The following is a 24396-nucleotide window of genomic DNA, read 5'->3' as shown; positions in this document are numbered from 1 at the left end:
TTTCAAATTTAGATATGTTGTTTCCTGTGACTAAATGAAGGTCAAGTTCAAGTTTCACGATTTTAGCTGTTCTTGTTGTTGAGTTGTAGAACTTTCAGTAGCAAAAGTGATTCTTAATATATGATTTTGAGTTATTTCCCTTTGAACAGAAATGGAGTAATTAATAAGTAATTTCTATGTCATTTGGTCTCTTGTTTTTATTTTGAGTTATTTCCCTTTGAACAGAAATGGTGTAAATTATAAGTCTATCAATGATTGTATCTGTTCAATTGATTTTAGTCAGGAGTTGTCAACAATTTCTTTATAACTATTTTTTTAGCTCACCTGGCCCGAAGGGCCAAGTGAGCTTTTCTCATCACTTGGCGTCCGTCGTCCGTCGTCCGTCATCGTCCGGCGTCGTCCGTCGTCGGCGTTAACTTTTTACATTTTGAACTTCTTCTAAAGAACCACTGAATGGAATGAAACCAAACATGGCATGAATGTTCCTTATGAGGTGCTGACCAAGTGTTGTTACTTTGTAGCCGATCCATCATCCAAGATGGCCGCCAGCGGGGGACTTAGTTTAACATAGGACCCTATGGGAAATGCATACAAATGACTTCTTTTAGAGAACCACTGAATGGAATGAAACCAAACATGGCATGAATGTTCCTTATGAGGTGCTCACCAAGTGTTGTTACTTTGTAGCCGATCCATCATCCAAGATGGCCGCCAGCGGGGGACTTAGTTTAACATAGGACCCTATGGGAAATGCATACAAATGACTTCTTTTAGAGAACCACTGAATGGAATCAAACCAAACATGGCATGAATGTTCCTTATGAGGTGCTCACCAAGTGTTGTTACTTTGTAGCCGATCCATCATCCAAGATGGCCGCCAGAGGGGGACTTAGTTTAACATAGGACCCTATGGGAAATGCATACAAATGACTTCTTTTAGAGAACCACTGAATGGAATAAAACCAAACATGGCATGAATGTTCCTTATGAGGTGCTGACCATGTGTTGTTACTTTGTAGCCGATCCATCATCCAAGATGGCCGCCATTGGGGAACTTAGTTTAACATAGGACCCTATGGGAAATACATAAAAATGTCTTCTTTTAGAGAACCACTGAATGGAATGGAACCAAACATGGCATGAATGTTCCTTATGAGATGCTGACCAAGTGTTGTTACTTTGCAGTCGGTCCATCATCCAAGATGGCCGCCAGCGGGGGGACTTAGTTTAACATAGGACCCTATGGGAAATACATACAAATGTCTTCTTTTAGAGAACCGCTGAATGGAATGAAACCAAACATGGCATGAATGTTCCTTATGAGGTGCTGACCAAGTGTTGTTACTTTGTAGCCGATCCATCATCCAAGATGGCCGCCAGCGGGGGACTTAGTTTAACATAGGACCCTATGGGAAATGCATACAAATGACTTCTTTTAGAGAACCACTGAATGGAATGAAACCAAACATGGCATGAATGTTCCTTATGAGGTGCTCACCAAGTGTTGTTACTTTGTAGCCGATCCATCATCCAAGATGGCCGCCAGCGGGGGACTTAGTTTAACATAGGACCCTATGGGAAATGCATACAAATGACTTCTTTTAGAGAACCACTGAATGGAATGAAACCAAACATGGCATGAATGTTCCTTATGAGGTGCTCACCAAGTGTTGTTACTTTGTAGCCGATCCATCATCCAAGATGGCCGCCAGCGGGGGACTTAGTATAACATAGGACCCTACGGGAAATGCATACAAATGACTTCTTTTAGAGAACCACTGAATGGAATAAAACCAAACATGGCATGAATGTTCCTTATGAGGTGCTGACCATGTGTTGTTACTTTGTAGCCGATCCATCATCCAAGATGGCCGCCATTGGGGAACTTAGTTTAACATAGGACCCTATGGGAAATACATACAAATGACTTCTTTTAGAGAACCACTGAATGGAATGAAACCAAACATGGCATGAATGTTCCTTATGAGATGCTGACCAAGTGTTGTTACTTTGTAGCCGATCCATCATCCAAGATGGCCGCCAGCGGGGGACTTAGTTTAACATAGGACCCTATGGGAAATACATAAAAATGTCTTCTTTTAGAGAACCACTGAATGGAATGGAACCAAACATGGCATGAATGTTCCTTATGAGATGCTGACCAAGTGTTGTTACTTTGCAGTCGGTCCATCATCCAAGATGGCCGCCAGCAGGGGGACTTAGTTTAACATAGGACCCTATGGGAAATACATACAAATGTCTTCTTTTAGAGAACCGCTGAATGGAATGAAACCAAACATGGCATGAATGTTCCTTATGAGGTGCTGACCAAGTGTTGTTACTTTGCAATCGGTCCATCATCCAAGATGGCCGACAGCAGGGGACTTAGTTTAACAAAGGACCTATGGGAAATACATACAAATGTCTTCTTTTAGAGAACCACTGAATGGAATGAAACCAAACATGGCATGAATCTTCCTTATGAGATGCTGACCAAGTGTTGTTACTTTGTAGCCGATCCATCATCCAAGAAGGCTGCCAGCGTGGGACTTAGTTTTACATAGGACCCTTTGGGAAATACATAAAAATGTCTTCTTTTAGAGAACCAATAAATGGAATGGAACCAAACATAGCATGAATGTTCCTTATGAGATGTTGACCATGTGTTGTTACTTTGCAGCCGATCCATCATCCAAGATGGCCGCCAGCGGGGGACTTAGTTTAACATAGGACCCTATGGGAAATACATACAATTGTCTTCTTTTAGAGAACCACTGAATGGAAATGAACCAAACATTGCATGAATGTTCCTTATGAGTTGCTGACCAAGTATTGTTACTTTGTAGCCGATCCATCATCCAAGATGGCCGCAAGCGGGGGACTTAGTTTAACATAGGACCCTATGGGAAATGCATACAAATGACTTCTTTTAGAGAACCACTGAATGGAATGAAACCAAACATGGCATGAATGTTCCTTATGAGGTGCTCACCAAGTGTTGTTACTTTGTAGCCGATCCATCATGCAAGATGGCCGCCAGCGGGGGACTTAGTTTAACATAGGACCCTATGGGAAATGCATACAAATGACTTCTTTTAGAGAACCACTGAATGGAATAAAACCAAACATGGCATGAATGTTCCTTATGAAGTGCTGACCATGTGTTGTTACTTTGTAGCCGATCCATCATCCAAGATGGCCGCCATTGGGGAATTTAGTTTAACATAGGACCCTATGGGAAATACATACAAATGTCTTCTTTTAGAGAACCACTGAATGGAATGAAACCAAACATGGCATGAATGTTCCTTATGAGGTGCTGACCAAGTGTTGTTACTTTGTAGCCGATCCATCATCCAAGATGGCCGCCAGCGGGGGACTTAGTTTAACATAGGACCCTATGGGAAATACATAAAAATGTCTTCTTTTAGAGAACCACTGAATGGAATGGAACCAAACATGGCATGAATGTTCCTTATGAGATGCTGACCAAGTGTTGTTACTTTGCAGTCAGTCCATCATCCAAGATGGCCGCCAGCGGGGGGACTTAGTTTAACATAGGACCCTATGGGAAATACATACAAATGTCTTCTTTTAGAGAACCACTGAATGGAATGAAACCAAACATGGCATGAATGTTCCTTATGAGGTTCTGACCAAGTGTTGTTACTTTGTAGCCGATCTATCATCCAAGATGGCCGCCAGCGGGGGGCTTAGTTTAACATAGGACCCTATGGGAAATACATACAAATGTCTTCTTTTAGAGAACCACTGAATGGAATGAAACCAAACATAGCATGAATGTTCCTTATGAGGTGCTGACCAAGTGTTGTTACTTTGCAGTCGGTCCATCATCCAAGATGGCCGACAGCAGGGGACTTAGTTTAACAAAGGACCTATGGGAAATACATACAAATGTCTTCTTTTAGAGAACCACTGAATGGAATGAAACCAAACATGGCATGAATCTTCCTTATGAGATGCTGACCAAGTGTTGTTACTTTGTAGCCAATCCATCATCCAAGAAGGCTGCCAGCGGGGGACTTAGTTTTACATAGGACCCTTTGGGAAATACATAAAAATGTCTTCTTTTAGAGAACCAATAAATGGAATGGAACCAAACATAGCATGAATGTTCCTTATGAGATGTTGACCATGTGTTGTTACTTTGCAGCCGATCCATCATCCAAGATGGCCGCCAGCGGGGGACTTAGTTTAACATAGGACCCTATGGGAAATACATACAAATGTCTTCTTTTAGAGTACCACTGAATGGAATGAAACCAAACATGGCATGAATGTTCCTTATGAAGTGCTGACCAAGTGTTGCTACTTTGTTGCCGATTTACTGTTCAAGATGGCCACCAGGATATTTTATTAAATAACGGGACCAATATTAATCAATATTTGGCCTCAATCATTACTTGGGTATCTGTTATGATTTTTATCTATCATTACATGATTTCTAAAACCAAAGTAGAGTCAGGTGAGCGACACAGGCTCTTGAGAGCCTCTAGTTTTTAAAGTTGTGTGTTTTGAAGGTAGATGTCACAGTTGTTATGTGGTATTTTCTTTTTGTTTTGTGTGTTAATGTTTAATATTTATTTGATCCTGTTTGGGGGTTCAGATTTGCAAATATCATTTTCATTAGATAATAATCTATTTTTATTCTTCCTATAAAACTACACACAATTTGTATAATAGATTTTTACAATTAATACACATTTGTACATGTATTTGGGTTATTTATTTATTCATGCAATAATTTCCACCTTTTTATCAAGATAACAAACATGTTGTTATTATCAACTAACAAAATTATAATTGGAGTGACAGATTTATTATTGTTTTTGGGCCCAGTTTTCAAGTTGGTCCAAATCGGGGTCCAAAATTAAACTGTGTTTGATTTCAACATAAATTGAATATATATAGGGTTCTTTCAAATGCTGAATCTAAACCTGTATTTAAATTTTGGAATTTTGGGCCCAGTTTTCAAGTTGGTCCAAGTCAGGGTCCAAAATTAAACTTTGTTTGATTTCAACAAAAATTGAATTTATGGGGTTCTAATGCTGAATCTAACCATGTATTTAGAGATTTTGGATTTTGGGCTCCTTTATCAAATTGGTCCACATTAAGGTCCAAAGGGTCCTAAATTAAACTTTTGTTTGATTTCATCAAAAAATGAATTCTTGGGGTTCTTTGATATGCTGATTCTAACAATGTACTTAGATATTGGATATTGGACCATAATAGGTAAATGTTCAATTTCAAATTTTTCAGTTCTTTGACCACATTCATTTTGTGTCACAAACCTATGCTGTGTCAAATATTTAATCACAATCCAAATTCAGAGCTGTTTTAAGCTTAAATGTTGTGTCCATACTTGCTCAACTGTTCAGGTTCGACCTCTGCAGGAAAATCCGGTTTGCTGTCACTCTGACAGCCTCTTGTTAAATTTTAGAATGGTCCTTGGAACCTGCACCAAACTCTGCAGTTGGTGGTTAGACCATGCTGAATAAAATGTCATGTATAACTATCCAATGTGCTCATGTTATATTTGAGTTATAACTAAGTTGGTAATGTTTTCACTGTAAAGTATGTACAAATATGGTCAGGTGTCATCTCCCTTTGAACATTAATACTAATTTATGATTTACAGATGCATGCAGTGTTCAAGTTTCAATTTAACTCCAAGTAAAGATATATCTATGAACTACTGTGAATTCATTTTTGTCCCCACGTAAAGTGTTGCGGGGAACATAAAAATACCAGACGTCTGTCTGTCCGTCCGTCCGTTCGTCCATCTGTGTGTCTGTGCGTCCATCCGTCCTGTCTTGTTAGTGCTCTCATATACAGTTCTTGCCAGATTTTTTATGAAATTTATATCATAGGTTTATACCAGCAATGTCTTGGACTAGTTCGAACATCAGTGCCTATCAATTATTTTTAAAAGAGTTTTGCCCCTTGGAAAAATTCATTATATTGAAAATTGCATCGGTAGCGCTCTCATGTGTACAATTCTTGCCAGATTTTTATGAAACTTGTATCATAGCTTTATATCAGCAATGTCTTGGACGAGTTCGAAAATTAGTGCAGATCAATTATTTTTAAAAGAGTTATGCCCCTTGGAAATATTGATTATATGGAAAATTGCATTGTTAGCACTCTCATGCGTACAATTCTGGCCACAATTTTATGAAACTTATGTTATAGGTTTATATCAGCAATGTCTTTGTTGAGTTTGAAAATCAGTGCAGATCAATTATTTTTAAAAGAGTTATGCCCCTTGGAAATATTAATTATAACGAAATCACATTGCATTTGCTCTGAAGCCTTCATTTCTCTAAGGTATTTATAAATTGTTTTAAACTTAAGGAACAAAAAAAAGGGTTTTTTTTTAGGTATTGCCCTTGTACCTTGGATAGATAAAATATATGCAACGAGGGGGATATTGGAACTCTGTTCTTTTATTTTTTTGTGGATACCAATTTTCGTGGATTTAAGAAAAGATGTATTTTTGTGGATTTTTAATTTGGTGGTTTTGTATTAGTCTGCATACAAGTCTATAGAAAATGTATACTTCTTTGAACATTTAAATTTGTGGTTCACCTGTAACCATGAATATTGATATTGCACAAGTAATAATGAATTCAAAGTATATATTTATCTATTTGTAGAGAAATTGCTACGATAACATACAGAAGTGGACCAGAATGGGACCGAAGATTTAATCGTGACAGAATTGATAATACATGTCCACCAACCCTCTGTCCAACATTTTCTATAGAGAGTTATTTAGAACACCAAGGAGAAAGCTTCGCTACGAAATACGACCCCAATTCTTTACTTTATATATCAAAAGTAAGTACTGTATCTGTTATCTCAGAATTGAAAGAACGTAAACTTGGGAGCCATTCTTTACACTGTGTATTTACTTAAAATCTTCAATGGTTGATTGATTGATTGATGGTTATTTGCTTTAGACTGCTTTAGCACACAAGGCTATATTCCTGCATGAGCTTTTTTCTATATTTTCACAATAAAACAAACAAAAACTCTTGGAAGTACTGTTACTTCCTGAAACTTTGAAAGTAACCCAAAGTCCTCTACATATTTAGATTCAATGATTTGATTGCATAACTTTTATTGATTTCTCTCATAAAGTTACAATTAAGTTTGAAGTGCTGACATATAAGAGAACCATCTGTATTGACAGTTGTACTTCCCTCTGTATAGACAGTTGAAGTGCCATTTGTATAGCCCTATTAAAATCAGAGTTTGTAGATTTACCTGTAGTTGTAACACTTTCTATTTTGATGGAAAGTAATAAAGATGCATTGACTTCATACTGATGGGTTATTTAAAGGGGCATTAACTGTCAAATTCATTTTCACCAATTTGACTCAATTTCTCATATTTGATTTATAACATACTAAAACATATATCGAACTAACAAAATGTCTAAAATAAACAATTAACAATGGATGGACTCGATAATATGTATCAGCATGTTCATCATTGTTTTTACCTGTATAAGAATCATTTTTTGTGGATCGAATCAGTCAACCAAATGGTTCATTCTTTTTCACTTTCAATGTTGACATTCTTTTCCTTTTAATACCTGAATGCGTAATCCATCTCCAGCTAAGGGGTTTAATTGAAGGTTACATGAATACGAATTCAACGAGGTGGAATTATTCACTTGCAAGTGAATAATTCATCAGCGATGTTTCTTAGCTTATTTTGACAAAATTGAACCTAACTGACTGCTAAAAGTGAATTATTATTTCACTATTTCACTTTCATTAATGATTGAACAAAAATGATCATATTTTAATTTTTTTCATATCTCGTTTCTTAATGCCCCTTTAATCACATACTTATTTTCTATTGTTATGGAGCAAAAAATTTGTCTTTTATAGGCAATGGATTTATTTAACATAGGAGAGAGTTACGAATCCCTTCATGCAGGTTTATCTCGTGTGAATTGTCCTGTAATGGTTATTGGTGTACAAACAGATATTTTATTTCCTATTCCGCAGCAACGAGAACTGGCAACAGCTCTACAGGAAAGTGGTAATATGATTTTCAGTTAAAAACTTCTTAAAACCATGAAACATACTTTATTGCAAAGCAATGTATGTAGGTAGGTCAATTCCTAATCCATGTGGATTTTGAGTTAATTTTCCTCATGGAAAACTTCAAATACACTACTTTATTAGAATTCCTTATCATCCCTTTGGTTATTTATATACTGTAATCCAACTTATTTTTGCAGATACCTTATTATGTGTTTCTCTAATTCTTTGTCAATTTATCTCTTTCTGCACCCATTGTCTAAAAAAAATTTAATCAACGTGTGGTTTGTTTGATCTCAGTTCTTCATTGGTTAAAATCCGATTATGACGTCAAATTTTCTTGCTTTCCTCTGAATTTCCTTTTATGACGGCATGAAAAAAGGCGATCTTTTTGCAGATCATTCGAAAAGAAGGAATAAATTTGCCTGCGTATTGTTTGAAAATCATTAGAGAAACAGATTCCACCACCAAATCTCGTGTAATAGGATATTTATCCACTCTTCACAGTTAAATTTTAAATATTTAAACCCTCAGAGAGTCTAGCGTTTTAAATTTGAAAATTTAACTGTCTCGTGTCGAGTCGTGTGGATAAATATCGTATCACACTCGATGCAGTGGTAGAATCTATATTTATCTGCAAACAATTTTTTTTATGTGTTCAAGTCAAGATCAAGTTTAATGCATTCAAGATGATTCATATTCAGGTTGCTTTTCTACTTGCTAAAGTAGCAAAAATAAATTGCTTGCAAAATTAGTTAGGTACAGTACATGTTGTATTTAAATTAAAACATGTATTTTGGGTAAACATTAAATGAGACAACAATTTAACAACAGAAGTTTACTATTAATTACTATTAGTCAAAAATCAACTATTATTCTTGTCAATCAGTCAGAATTGATTCTGACTTGCTATCTTCTACATGGTAAAAGTGTCAATTATAAATATAGAGTTATCTTTCTTTATCCAACAAGCTAGACATCTCTTGCACACCAGTGATATTGATATGATAATTTGTATGTTAGTTTATTGTGCTGTACCTAATTAACATAATCCCAGTGAGCAGAGTGAAAAATTCTTGTATGGAAGTGTGAATGAATGTGTCAAAATGTGTAAGCCGAAAGGGCTCTGTGATTAGGAAAATAAAGAATTTTAATTTGAATTTATAATGGGATTTATATTTAAGTGAGGATTGTAAAATGACAAATCACAGTAAGCAATTTATGTTTGGACAATTTTTGACTGGTTGTGTTATGAGTGATTAATTTTTTGATTGATTAACTTGACACAATTTTAACCCAATTGTATTAATATTACAGGTAACCCAACAGTGACATTTTATGAACTGAATTCTCTGTATGGACATGACACATTTCTACTGGATCTGAATGGTGTTGGAGCAGCTGTTAAGGTACAGTTTTATTTTTAAGGCCAAACAAGGTCAAACAATTCTCCATTCTCCCTCATCTGTTTGTCAATTTGGTTTCTGAGTGTTGAAAATTTTCACATCATCATGTCCTTCCTATAAATTGTAAGACAAAACTATGATAAACTCTCCTCAGAAATTGTGAAGTCACTGATAAGTTCTGCTCAAGTCTCAAAGCCATGATACAAAAATTACTGAGCCACTGAGTAGGTTGATATAGATGGAGGGAAGGATGATATTTATAGATTATCGCTGGTCATTTCAACGAGATTGATTTTCTCGCTTGAGCCGGTACTGCGAAAGTGAGAAAAGCAATCAAGTTGAGATGACCAATGATAATCTGTTTATCGCTATTTTGCCTATGACGAAGCTGATGTTTACATTGACAACAGCATGTGCGCCCTTAGTTTCTAGCAATAATTTTTCATATCACTCTACTGTGCTGAGAAAGTTAATTTTCAGTCAGTAAGGTCAAAGGAAAATTTTGTAAAATAACGATAATGAATGATATAGTTTGCCTAACCTGTATTATATAGTAAGCTAAAATAATCAATAGATAAATTGTCCTACAGGCACCTGAACATGTCATTCCTTTTTTCCCCAAACTTTCTATTTACATATCTTTAAATTTAATCTGATTGGAATACAGATTCTGTGTCTTAGCTTTGTTTACAAGGATCTGACAACTCTCCTTTTCACTTTCTGTTTTAAGGACTTTTCACGATTCTCAGGTTTTGTCATAATGACATTTTGAAGGTATGAATTTCATTGGCAGATGTGATAATTACCAGAACAGAAAGTAGAATGAAATGTTGTCAAATCCTTGTAAGAAAATAGATGAAACAGGATCTGGATTTTAATCAGAGTCCGTTTAATTTGGTCTTAAATTTAGCTGACAATATGGACATCGTCCTTATGTCATCAGTCTGATACTGGCTGCTGCCATCTCCTCTAAATTGTCCTCTCTAAAAAAATGAAGTTTCCATGTCAGAAGACTTTTTCTGAAATGGAAGTTTATTCAATGATTGCGGTACATGCATTTCAAAATGCAGCAAAAGTTTATTTTCTTATTTGAACTAGACAAGGCAAGATTTTGGAGAGATCGTTAGTTATCAAAATAGTCTTCATTAAATTTCTCCACACATATAGTATAAAGTTGAACAGCAAAAACAATTGTGAGCCTTTGTTTGATTTCAGTGAATTCTCTTTATTTACACATGACATATTTATTACCCCTTCATTTGATTTTTATTGACTGATTGATTGTACAATTTGTTTTACAAAAACAGAAGCCATTGACCATATGTATCTAATAATCACACAAAAATTATGTTGTCTCTCATAAATCTCATATGAAGACCGTTATTTTTAAGAATAAGAAATTCATCATATTCTCATTGTTCAAATTCAAAGAATCTGTGTTTCTATCATACAGATTAAGAACTTTTCACAAAATTGGAACACAAATTCATTAACATAGTCAACCAGTAAATTAGAGTTGTCTCCCTTTGTCCAGTTTGCAGTCAACCAGTGAATTAGAGTTGTCTCCCATTGTCCAGTTTAGACAGGCTGGAGATTCAGATTAGTAATATTAACGTTTTGTTGAGAACATTAGTAGTTTTTAATGCAAATGTTAGTTGTGTCAATTTGTTGTTCTGCATTTGTAGCTCTTTCAATACAGGTAGTTAAAAAATCTGCCATTTTGATAAAAGGTTATTTTAGGGTGTTCTGTAAAAAAAAAAGTTTTTTTTTACTGAGTAATGTTTTAGTGTCAAATTTGCAGTAAACATTTTGTGTTGATTGATTTTTTTTTTACAGTTTATCATATGATGAAAATGTCCAATTATTTGTTTTAAAAAAACAACATCTGTGTCATTTGACACATTTTTCTCATGTGACGGATATTGACTGTACAATGGATATAGACAAAATGCAAATGTAAAAGTGAGGAGTGAATGTCACAGCTGTAAATTGTAAATAATAAATACATCCCACACATTAACTTTTTAGCTCAGCTGACCCAAACCTTGTGACTTGCTATTAGTTGACAGCTGTCATTTGTTTGTTATTGTTTTTTTTCCAAAGACAATCTTTAAAACTACTTTTTCAGTTGGAACTAAACTTTTCCTTTAATCATCCTTTTGATATCCACTTTCAAACTATTATTTAATAAATAAATCTTGTAATAACCAAACTGACTCCCTAAAATTCAGAATTTTGCATAACCATCCAAAAAAGACCTTTAAGGGCAAATTGATTTAAAGTGTGTTGTTTCTAAAAAGATAAACCACCAAATCCTGAAAGGTATCTTAAACAGAAAGTAGAACAGAGTGTTGTCAGATCCTTGTAACAGAAGCATGGACACAGGATCCGTATTCCAATCATATTGTGATTCTTATTACATTTCACTGTCACACCAAATAAGATGGGTACTACAGTGCATGGACACAGGATCCATATTGCAATCATATTGTGATTCTAATCACCTTTCACTGTCACACCAAATAAGATGGCTACTACAGTGCATAGACACAGGATCCGTATTTCAATCATATTGTGATTCTAATTGCCTTTCACTGTCACACCAAATAATATGGCTACTACAGTGCATGGACAAAAGTATTCATCACCTACCTTTGTATGATATATATTTCATATAAAAAACACTTTTTTTTTTAAAGTTCGGTCAAAGTCATTTATTGTGGATTTTAAGAAACCTGGATGTTAAACAACACAGAATTGTTTTAAGTATATTTGTTTATTTGGTCATAGTTTTTTTCGTCCGTTGTTTTTGTTTTTTCTTGATATGAACAGTTATGAGGATTTTTTACAATTCAAGTTTAACTGAAATATATAGCAAATTTCAAAAAAAAAAAAGATACTAGTGTTTATATCATCAGAAAATGAAAAAGCTCCACAAAAAATGTAACCAAATAAACAAATAAGCCTGTGACAATTCTGCTTCTTTTGGTACCAAGTTGAATAAAATCCAACCAGAAATAATCTCACAAAATTAAAAAAAAACAACATATTTTTATATGAAATATATAGAGAAAAATCACAGGTGACAAATACTTATTGTCATGCACTGTACATTTGTATTATGAATCAAAAATATGAGAAAACATGGCAATTCTGTTACTTCAAATAGAAAAATATGATAAAATTAATTGAAAAAATTCTGAATTATTCTGTAAAGAACAAATTGCTACCAAATATACACAAATGATCCATATTACAATTTTTTTGTTGAACTGCACAGCCTTCGAACATTGCATTAAAATTAAAATAGAAATTTTAACAGATACAGTAGTCTTTGATCTGAAATTACTTAGCCTTTTACAGTCCAATTATCTCTCAGAATTATTTTAGATGAAACCTTCCACTGTTAAGCAAAATAAGATGTCTACAGTCTACATTATTTGTGCTATAAAGAAAAAAAATTTTGAAAAAAGTCTCATTGAATATTTTAGATTATCAAATATTTTATTTGTTCAGTTTGTACAAAATTTGACATGATGATCCAATTTTTAGAATTTAAGACTTGAGTAGAAAAATTCTTGTGATTTTTGTTGTGAAAAATTTGTTCTTATTGAGTGAGAGTATAGTCTTAATAGTCCAGGTGAGGGACACAGGCTCCTCCAAGCCTCTAGTTTCCTTTAAGGGTTGAATGAGAATCTGTCTATACAGCTGTTTTGTTGTAAGTAATCCTTATACTTCAGAGTAAGCAGCTTCAGAATTTTGTATATTCCCAAATGATCATGTTTCTTTTTAATTTATAAATATAAGTTGACTTTTTCCAATAACTTGTTCTAGTATACAAGAAATACATTTTGTTCATAGATTCTTTCTATGTTATCAATGTTTCTTTTTAACAGGGCTTTCTTGAGACAGATTTAAGAGAATCAGGAATCGAAGTGCCTAAATCTCAACATGCCTCAACATTTACAAACAAAAAGGACAGAGTTTTTTTCTAAGGAGGGTGCTGACAGATTTACATGTAAAAGGACAGCATTTATACTAAACCAACCAACAGTATACTGATTTGCAAAAGAAAAAGGATCAAAATTGTTTTTTACTCATTGGATTTTTTCTGGTTTATGATAAAAACCTGTGTTGCTCATTTATAATAAAACCTGTCATGATACAAAAACCCAAAGACAATGACATATTTCAATGTTTAAGGGAGCTACCATTTGATTTGTATGGGGGGGCTAGGATGAAATTTGAAAAAAATAGGCAGGACAGGAGTTTTGAGTAAAAAAAAGACAGGATGAGATTATTTGCAAAAAAAAAAGGCAGGATGACAATTTATGTAAAAAAAAAGTCAGGATAAACTAAAAAAAAAAGGCAGGACCGAATAGAGTGAAAAATAAAAAGGCAGGACCGAGTAGAGTGAAAAATAAATAGGCAGGACAAAATTTTTTATCCTAGCCCCCCCCCATAAAAATCAAATGGTAGCTCCCTAACAATAAATTTACATATGAGCAGTATGAGATTTAATTTTTAGTATTATTTTGTTTAAAGAAAGATGTAGTGATACTAAATGGAAGTAATATTTGTATAGGCCTTATAGTTTAACCAAAGAATGTCATAGTAATTTCCAACCCTCAAAATCATCTGCACACATATCTTATTTTATTGATTTGATATCATAATTGGATTGAGGGGTTTTCTCATACATATAACATTTTTTAAAAGGTATCTTAATATTTGATTTTCTTTAGAATTATTATATTCATATGCTTCTTTGCAATGAACAATTGATATCAGCTTTTAATGCAATTATTTTTGTTCATTATTTAGTTGCAATTCAAATGTATTTCTCATTTTATATTTATGGCAATCTTTGTTTTTCATTCAGTCATTGATGTCAGAATTAAACTTTTTAAAATGCCTTTTACATGAGGAAACCTCATCTCCACTTCTTGGAAACTTTAATTTTGCAAGGCAGCAAATGAATAGACTTGATTAATTAAAATTTATCAATGAATAAACTATGTGAAATTAAAATATTCTTCTAGAGATTTTTGGATTATTCCCCTTTGATTAAAAAAACAAATTGAAATTAATTTTTTTTTTTGCTGTTTAATGGATAATTATTCTATTTACATTTAATGCAACTTTATATTATCTGCAAAGCAAAATGTCACATACCCTATCCTTTGCAAAAACTGCTGTGATGTAGATCATAGCTCCAAGAGGCATGATATTGTTTTATTTAAATAGGCAGTTTAAGTACTTTTTAACTTGTATACTTTGATAAATTAAATGATATTGTCGTTTTTGTTTTTTTTTGTTTATGGTTGTGTTTTTTTGTAATTCATTATTTTGCTAAGTTAAATTTAAGGCATTATTGGAGTATAAACTAAAAATGATAGAACTTTTTCATGCTTTGCAAAAATGAAGTATATATTGTGATATGTTCAAAAATATTATAAGAATGATGGGTCACCAAGCTTTTTTTTAAGCTACAGGTTGTGAAAAAATGAAACTTTTTGTATGGATCATCCAAAGAAAAAGTATTATTAACAGAAGGTAAACTAAATGATAGAATTTTTAAATAATATTTGAGAATATAGCTTTTGTAAAATGCTTTCAGATTATATTTTTTAACTCATTAGCAATAAATTTGTACACATACAAAAGGTGCGTTTGACAGAAAAATAAAAGGTTTCAGTATAGTAAGTATGAAATGAAAGATGATTGTATGTTAATTATCATGTGATCACTACACATAAGACAATTTTTGTTATTCTTCATGTGTTGAGTAGGTTTAGTGAGCTGTTATGTATAAAACTTGGTCCAAACTTTATTCTGCTTTGAATTAAATATTTAAACATCATTGTTATTACATGAAGTGAGATTATAGTGCAATTTTATCTAGAATATTGAAACTCATAGATTGGTTTTCTTTTTTATCAAAACCTTATAGTATGATCAAAAACTATATAAGAATTCATGACAAATATTAAAGTGCAATAGACACTTATTGATAAGTGTTTTGATTGAAAGAGAAGCAATAAAGAGGTGATGCAATATGTAGTACACTTGATGTTATGTGTACTATGGGATTATTGACTGAAAGTTTATTGGCATTTTATATTTCTCTGGTTGATGACATTCAATTTGATATTTCCTATGTAGGTTATTTTTAGTATAAATCAGGAGTATATTCAATTTCTTTGAAGAAAAACAATAACATACAAGCATTTGAAATGTTTTAAAGGTGTTTATAGTTGTATAGTGTAGAGACATTTGTTTTTTTTTTTCTTAATTTTTCCAATGAAATTTGCACTTGATTTTTTCAAGAAAGAGATATATGCTCATGTACGAATTTAAAAAATTGCTTCATTTTTTTCTCTAGCTGCTCTCCTTGTTAAGTTGTTAGTTTTACAAAACCATATCAAATAACATTCCCCTGTATTAAATCTATTTTGCTTTTTAGATCTTTTTAAACCAATTATTTTCTGCTTTTAAAGCTTTTGCATTATGCATAATGTATGATCAGATGATTCAGCTCAAGATCCTTGAAAACTATTTAACAACAAAATTATATATAATTTTCTTGTGAAAAGAATATTTTCTAGTACATGCTAAGTATGTTTGTAAACTTCTTGTGCTGATCAAGTTATGCAATGCTTGTTTTTATTATTGTTTATCCAAAGTGTTAGGGCGTTAAGCCAGGTAATAATGTAATAAAGTACCTGACTGCAATTATATGATATTTTTGTCTACTGACATTATATGTAACTTCTTGGGAAAGGTTTAGTTTTTGGTGACTCATTTTGTTGGTTTGAACAAATTTGTTGTTTTTAAGATATGCTGTTAAGGTTTGGTGTAGATAACTACTGACCATGCTGTTAAGGTTTGGTTTAGATAACTACTGACCATGCTGTTAAGGTTTGGTGTAGATAACTACTGACCATGCTGTTAAGATTTGGTGTAGATAACTACTGACCATGCTGTTAAGGTTTGGTGTAGATAACTACTGACCATGCTGTTAAGGTTTGGTGTAGATAACTACTGACCATGCTGTTAAGGTTTGGTGTAGATAACTACTGACCATGCTGTTAAGATTTGGTGTAGATAACTACTGACCAATTAGAGACCATATACATACTGTTTTAGAACAGACACTTAAATTTGTTGACAAATTTGGTGTAATTGTTGATTTTCCCTATCTTTTTCAAAATTATATATATCAATAATTTGCCGTATTTATTTGTTATTTTTTTGTATCTTCTCCACTATGTGTTTTATTTTTGTTGTCATTTGATTCATGATTTCAAGTAAGAATGTAAAGCAATAAATGGTTTTTTTTTTAATGTTGCAAATGTGATATGTGTATCACTGGATAAATGGAATGATTTACATGTATGTTAAAATTAAAGTCATATGAAACTTCAAATTTAAAAAAAAAGTTTAACATGTTTTATATACTTGAATACTATAAAACAAGTGTTAGTTAACTTTCTTGTAAAAGAAGATCCTTTATATTATCAAAATCTTCATAAATGTACTGCTATTGAATTATTGTCTTCCTATACACTAATTCGCTGATATTTTTCCGCATGCAGTGACCTTAACTATGAAACCTCTTGTTAGAACTTCGGCCATCGCTGAGGTTCACAGCGCAAGTGAGAGGGGGAAACCATGATTAAAAAATGTAAACAAACATGCACTGGAAGGTAAATAGTAATAACTGATTCTTAAAGAACAAATTTAATACAACAAATCATTTAACAACTGTTAAGGAAAAGTTTAATAAACAAATGGGAACATATTGAAAGTATATTTTTTTTATCTCATGGCTATATCTGTTCACTTATTTGTCACGAGCTCTACATGCTCTGTGTTGATTGTTTATCAATGTCACGATCCGGAAAAACCTCGGCAACAAACTCGAAAATTAATTAGCTTGTGATCAACAACCACTGAATGAACTATTATTTGTCGATAATACATTATAGATTTGTAATAGACAAGAAAACAGTGCATACAGGACTTAGTTTAGTATATATGCATGTATTGGTTCAATAATTTTGATAACATTGAAATTACAAGAAACTTGTTTCATATGATTTTAAGTAGTGCTATAATTATAATTTATTTCATATAATTTACATGATTTATATTATTCAATAAAAAATAAATCAATATAATTTATTTTCCTTTAAATATGAACAAGCTGTTGCAGACAATGACCTACATAGTATGAGGACCCAATCCTTGTTGGACTTTGATCAAAAATAATTTGTTCAGTGGGTTTAAAAACATTCAAAGTATTGTCAAACAGGAAGTGACTTTCAAACTCAGGGAAGTTTATCAACTCACTAGTCTACATCTCGTCTTAGGGCTTTTGCCATTCAATGATGTTGTATCAGAGAAACTCCCTCTTGTTTTGAAAACTATAGATGATCTTTAAATATTTAGGAGTAATAAACATCTTTATATTTGATAAATACTATATTATATTTAGTAATTACATTGCTCCCATTTATTTATTGAACATCAGCTTGTCAATATATTGTATATTGACCAGATGATTTATGAACATCCACAAAGAATGTTTTGAAAAAGAATTCCAAATTTTGTTTCAGTAAAAAAGCATTAAAAAATCAGACAAATATATTTCCAAGATATCAGTAATATTGGTCTATTTTCCAACTGAATTTAAATGTTTTGAAATATTTTTGGTGTCATTTGCACCAAACACTGAAACATTAGAAATTACAGAAAATATGAAACCTTGTTGTTTCATTACAATAATTGATGTCAAATGACTATTTTTTATACGACCGCAAAAACATTTTGCAGTTGTATATTGGTATCACGTTGTCATCGTCATCCGAAGACAGTTGGTTTCCGGACAATAACTTTAGTATAATTAAATAGAAATCTATGAAATTTAAACACAAGGTTTATAACCACAAAAGGAAGGTTGGGATTGACCTTTGGGGTTATGATCCTAACAGTTTAGGAAAAAGGGACCAAAAAGGGGCCCAAATAAGCATTTTTCTAGTTTCCAGACAATAACTTGTTGAACGGTGTATGGATCACCCTGAAATTATATCACAAGTTTCCATACCACAAAGGGATGGTTAGGATTGGCTTTGGGGGGTTATGGCTCAAACTGTTTAGGAATTAGGGGAAAAACAAGGGTGTCCTGGTTAATGGACAATAAATTTTGTATAAAACATAATTTAAAACAGTGTAAGGGAGGTAATTCAAACTTATCATTTGAATTACCTCCCTTACTTTTACACTGCTTTTAAATTATGGTAAATGAACAATTACTTAAGACAATTTAAAAGCAGTGTAAGGGAGGTAATCCAAACACAACCTTTTGATTACCTCCCTTACACTGCTTTTAAATTATGTTTAAAGAAATGCATATTTATAAAGGAAGACTAGTAAAAATATCTGCAACTGTTGCATCTTTTTTTTTTACAAAAAAAATCCATATGAAAGATTTGACACCATATTTTAAATTCTATTATAAAATAGATTAAGTTAGCACTATGGTAAATTTAAATGGGTAATTATGGTTGCAAACTCCATTAGAAATTTGAATTGAGATTATGACCATATCTTGAAGGAAAGATTTTTATGGGGGGAAAAGGGGAGGGGGTAAAAAGAAATTGTGGGGGGGGGTCAATTTTTTTTCATTTCAGATTTCAGAAATTAGAAGAAAATTTCTTCAAGTATTTATTTTTTTTGCAAAAAAAGGTCTGTGGGGGGGGGGGGGGGGGGGGGGGGGGTAGTGGTGTGTTTATACGCAACAGCATAGTGTATTGCATAAAAGCAAAAATAAAAATGGGGGTTAATTTTTTTTTTTTTTTGTGGGGAGAGGGGGGTCAATTCGCAACAGCAAAGTGTATTTATTGCACTAAAGCAAAAAATTGAATATAATTTCAAATCATATAACCAATTCTAAGTTCTTTGACTACAGTTATTCTGAGTCAGAAACCTTTTATGTGTCAAATATTTAATTACAATCCAAATTCAGACCTGTATCAAGTGCGAATATTGTGTCCATTTTTACCCCAACTGTTCAGGGTTGGACCTCTGCTGTCCAATCAGCTGTGCTCGGCGAAGCAATTTATTTTATTTTATGGAAAGTTTGGTCATCTCCAAAAAGCAATATGTTTTGCTTCTGTCTAATTACTTTTTGTGAGATGACTGCTCTGTTCATAAACTGCCATATGAACCTCAGTGCCATGAATTTGTTTATTGTTTCCGTTTTTTTTAATGTTTCAGTGTTTGGTGCCAATGGCACCAAAAAAATTTCAAAACATTTAAATTCAGTTGGAAAGTAGATCAATATTACTGATATCTTGGAAATATATTTGTGATTTTTATGCCCCCAACGTAGTGGAGGGGGCATTAAGTTTTACCCTTGTCCGTCCTCTAACTTTAGTTTGCCTCAACCAAATGTTATGAACCTTATACACAATACTTATTACCACAAAACACAGATCAAGTTTGAATTTTGGTGGCATCACTTTACTGTTCTAGAGCTTTGCCCCTTTAAAAAAAATGGAAAAATTGCTGAATTTTTCGTTTCCGTTCTCTAATTTTAGTTTGCCTCAACCAAATGTTATGAAACTTTATACACAATGCTTATTACCACAAAACACAGATCAAGTCTGAATTTTGCGGTCGTATATTGGTATGACATTGGCGTCGTCGTCCGAAGACACATTGGTTTTCGCATTCTAACTTTAGTTTAAGTGAATGGATCTCTATGAAATTTTACCATAAGGTTCAATACCACAAAAGGAAGGTGGGGATTGATTTTGGGGGTTATGGTACCAACAGTTAAGGAATTAGGGGCCAAAAATAAGCATTTTTGTAACTTCTAGACATAACTTGTGTGTAAGTGTATGGATCTCTCTGACATTGTACCACAAGGTTCCATATCACAAAGGGAGTGCTGGGATTGATTTTGGGGGTAATTGCCTCCAAATTTTAGGAATTAGGGGCAAAAAAGGGGCAAAAAACAAGCATTTTTCTAGTTTCATGACAATAACTTGTGTGTAAGTGTATGGATCTTTATGAAATTGTACTACAAGGTTCAATATCACAAAGGGAAAGGTGGACTTGAGTTTGGGGGTAATTGCCCAAAACGTTTAGGAATAAGGGGCCAAAAATAAGCATTTTTCTAGTTTCCAGACAATAACTTGTGTTCAAGTGTATGGATCTCTCTGAAATTGTATTGCAAGGTACCATACCACAAAGGGAAGACTGGGATTGATTTTGGGGGTAATTCCCTCAAAATTTTAGGAATTAGGGGCCATAAAAGGGCAAAAAAACAAGCATTTTTCTAGTTTCAGGACAATAACTTGTGTGTAAGTGTATGGATCTTTATGAAATTGTACTGCAAGGTTCCATATCACAAAGGGAAAGCTGGACTTGAGTTTGGGGGTAATTGCCCTAAACGTTTAGGAATTTGGGGCCAAAAAGGGGCCAAAAAACAAGCATTTTTCTAGTTTCCAGACAATAACTTGTGTTCAAGTGTATGGATCTCTCTGAAATTGTACTGCAAGGTACCATTACACAAAGGGAAGGCTGGGATTGAGTTTGGGGGTGATGAATCATAAGGGGGTTTAAAAAAATTTGGGGGGGAATTTTTTTTCCTTTTTTTCTTTAAAATTTTCCATTTTAAATTGGTTATTTCTGATTTATATATAAAAGCAAATAATAATGATATGGTTTGAATAGGTAAATTAAAAAAATTTAAGTTCTTAGACCACATTCATTCTGTGTCAGAAACCTATGCTGTGTCAAATATTTAATTACAATCCAAATTCAGTGCTGTATCAAGCTTGAATGTTGTGTCCATACTTGCCCCAACTGTTCAGGGTTCGACCTCTGCGGCTGTATCAATCTGCGCCCCAGCGGAGCATTTTATTAAAATTGGAGTTATCTTCCTTTGTCCATGATTATAGTTGAATCAACTACAATCAATGCTTTATTCAATGCAATGTTTAATTTTGACTTCCACTGATAAAACATAGATCAAGTTGAATTTGGGTAGTGTCACTTTAATCATTATTGAGTTATGCCCCTTTATAGATTGAAAGATTGCAAAATTTTTAGTTTCCATTCTGTAACTTAAGTTTGCCCCAACCAAACATTATGAAACCTATACACAATATTCATTACCACAAAACTAAGATCAAGTACAAATTTTTTGTTTCCGTTTTCTAACTTTAGTTTGCCTCAACCAAATGTTATGAAACTTATACACAATGCTTATTACTACATAATACAGATTATGTACGAAATTTGGTGGCAACACTTTTACCATTCTTGAGTTATGTCCCTTTATAAACATAAAAATTGCTGAATTTTTCGTTTCCGTTCTCTAACTTCAGTTTGTCTCAACCAAATGTTATAAAACTGTTCTAGAGTTATGCGTGTTTACAAATAGAAAAATTGCTGAATTTTTAGTTTCTGTTCTCTACTTAAGTTAGCCTCAACCAAATGTTATGTGACTTAAACACAATGCTTATTACCACAAAACTCAGATCAAGTTCAAATTTGGGTAGCGTCACTTTTACCGTTCTTCAGTTATGTCCCTTTATAACTATATGATATGCAAGCGGGGGCATCATCTGTGTCCACATGTGGACACTATCCACATTTATTTAAAGCTTTTTTACTGAAACAAAATTTGGAATTCTTTTCCAAAACATTCTTATATATCTCATGGGTAAATTCAAATACAAAATGTAAAAATGCAAAAAAAAAAGATATGAAGGATCATTGCTTTAATGTTTGAACAGTGGGAAAATAAGCATATAATAGGTACTAAAGAAGAATAAAAGAATAAATAATTGATATAAAATCCAACATAGGAATATAACCAAAAATGATACAAAACAATAAAAAAACAATGACATCTAAAAAAAAAACAATCTTGGAGAACAATCTAAAATAGTAGTAATGGTGAAATACCACTATGTACACAGTCTGAACATGACCAATGGGTTTGTTCCTTGAATAACTAAATGATAATAATATAACATTGTGATAATTTGACTAGAATATAGTTTGGTTGATGTTACAGTGGTTCATATTCTAGGTACATCAGTTCTCAAATCCTTGAACTTTGTCAGTTTAGACACATTTTTACTCTATGAATTAGTTATATTCCAACAAGAAAATACTACCAAAATACAAAACAGTTCACTGCAGTAACAATTATTACATCTTTACTTAAAAAGAAATTGAAAAAATGAATTAATAGCACATAAAAGCGCAGAGGCGTACAAGTTCATAATTTTGTTCTGCAAAAGTACAAAAAAAATCAAGTTTGGTTGTTTGATAAATACATTGGTTTTAATTCGCCTGTAATGAAAGTCGCAGAATGCGAGACGTATGAATTACAATCCACTGGCGGTGGCATAAACTATTTGTATAAAGCTTTATATTTCAGAAGCTAGAAGACCTGGATTATTCATACGTTGTATGCAAATACCTTATGTTGCGAAGTTCCGATTGTCATATGTCTATTGTCCTTGACCTCAATTTCATGGTGACTGCTTGAAAAAAAATTACTGTTTTTTATGCCCCCGTCGTAGTGGTGGGGGCATTAAGTTTTACCCTTGTCCGTCTGTACATACGTACGGACGTCTGTCCCTACGTCCCGAAATTGGTTTCCATTCTCTAACTTGAGTTTGCCTCAACCAAATGTTATCAAACTTATACACAATGCTTATTACCACAAAACACAGATCAAGTTTGAATTTTGGTGGCTTCACTTTAACCGTTCTAGAGTTATGCCCCTTTATAAATGGAAAAATTGCAAAATTTTTAGTTTCCGTTCTCTAACTTAAGTTTGCCTCAACCAAATGTTATCAAACGTATACACAATGCTTATTACCACAAAACACAGATCAAGTTTGAATTTTGGTGGCGTCACTTTAACCGATCTAGAGTTATGCCCCTTTACAAAAGGAAAAATTGCAAATTTTTTAGTTTCTGTTCTCTAACTTAAGTTTGCCTCAACCAAATGTTATGAAACTTTATACACAATGCTTATTACCACAAAACACAGATTAAGTTTGAATTTTGGTGGCATCACTTTAACCGTTCTAGAGTTATGTCCCTTTATAAATGGAAAAAATGCTTAATTTTTATTTTCTTCTAAATATCAAGTAATTTTTAAAAATTGGAGTTATCTTCCTTTGTCCATGATTATAGTTGAATCAACAACAATCAATGCTTTATACAATGCAACGTTAATTTTTACTTCCACTGATAAAACACAGATCAAGTTGAATTTGGGTAGTGTCACTTTAACCATTATTGAATTATGCCCTTTATAAATCGAAAGATAGCAAAATTTTTAGTTTTCATTCTGTAACTTAAGTTTGCCCCAGCCAAACATTATGAAACCTATACACAATATTCATTACCACAAAACTAAGATCAAGTACAAATTTTTTGTTTCCGTTTTCTAACTTTAGTTTGCCTCAACCAAATGTTACGAAACTTATACACAATGCTTATTACTACATAATACAGATTAAGTACGAAATTAGGTGGCGACACTTTTACCATTCTTGAGTTATGTCCCTTTATAAACATAAAAATTGCTGGATTTTTTAGTTTGTCTCAACCAAATGTTATAAAACTTATACACAACCGTTCTAGAGTTATGCGTGTTTACAAATAGAAATATTGCTGAATTTTTAGTTTCTGTTCTCTACTTAAGTTAGCCTCAACCAAATGTTATGAGACTTGCACACAATGCTTATTACCACAAAACTCAGATCAAATTCAAATTTGGGTAGCGTCACTTTTACCGTTCTTCAGTTATGTCCCTTTATCACTATATGATATGCAAGCGTGGGCATCATCTGTGTCCACATGTGGACACT

The 24396-nt window shown here is 33.0% G+C and overlaps 1 protein-coding gene and 1 long non-coding RNA gene across 6 annotated transcripts in view; one reads left to right on the top strand and one right to left on the bottom strand.

Annotated features, from left to right (window-relative positions):
• The window catches only part of LOC127729026 (uncharacterized), a 32502-nt gene extending 14835 nt beyond the window's left edge, over positions 1-17667 (top strand). The window contains exons 8-12 of one of the 5 annotated variants that reach the window (XM_052236627.1): positions 6678-6861; positions 7923-8076; positions 9396-9487; positions 13381-16335; positions 16581-17667. In XM_052236627.1, the coding sequence (XP_052092587.1) occupies positions 6678-6861; positions 7923-8076; positions 9396-9487; positions 13381-13479 (529 nt within the window). In that variant the 3' untranslated portion in view covers positions 13480-16335; positions 16581-17667. Of the gene's footprint in view, positions 1-6677; positions 6862-7922; positions 8077-9395; positions 9488-13380; positions 16371-16405 lie in introns of all 5 variants that reach the window. The other 4 variants (XM_052236628.1, XM_052236629.1, XM_052236626.1 and 1 more) reach the window with 4 other exon arrangements.
• Positions 600-4519, bottom strand: LOC127729027 (uncharacterized). The gene is made up of 3 exons (XR_007994427.1): positions 3897-4519; positions 2403-3066; positions 600-1406 (listed from the first exon to the last, which is right to left on the bottom strand). It is a non-coding gene; the product is annotated as an uncharacterized LOC127729027 (long non-coding RNA).
• Positions 17668-24396: the final 6729 nt, after the last annotated feature.

This window comes from Mytilus californianus, unplaced genomic scaffold (genome assembly GCF_021869535.1).
Source record: "Mytilus californianus isolate M0D057914Y unplaced genomic scaffold, xbMytCali1.0.p SCAF_2, whole genome shotgun sequence".
Lineage (NCBI taxonomy): Eukaryota > Metazoa > Mollusca > Bivalvia > Mytilida > Mytilidae > Mytilus > Mytilus californianus.
The sequence above is the reverse complement of the archived record's forward strand: the minus strand, read 5'-3'. Positions and strand labels throughout refer to the sequence as shown.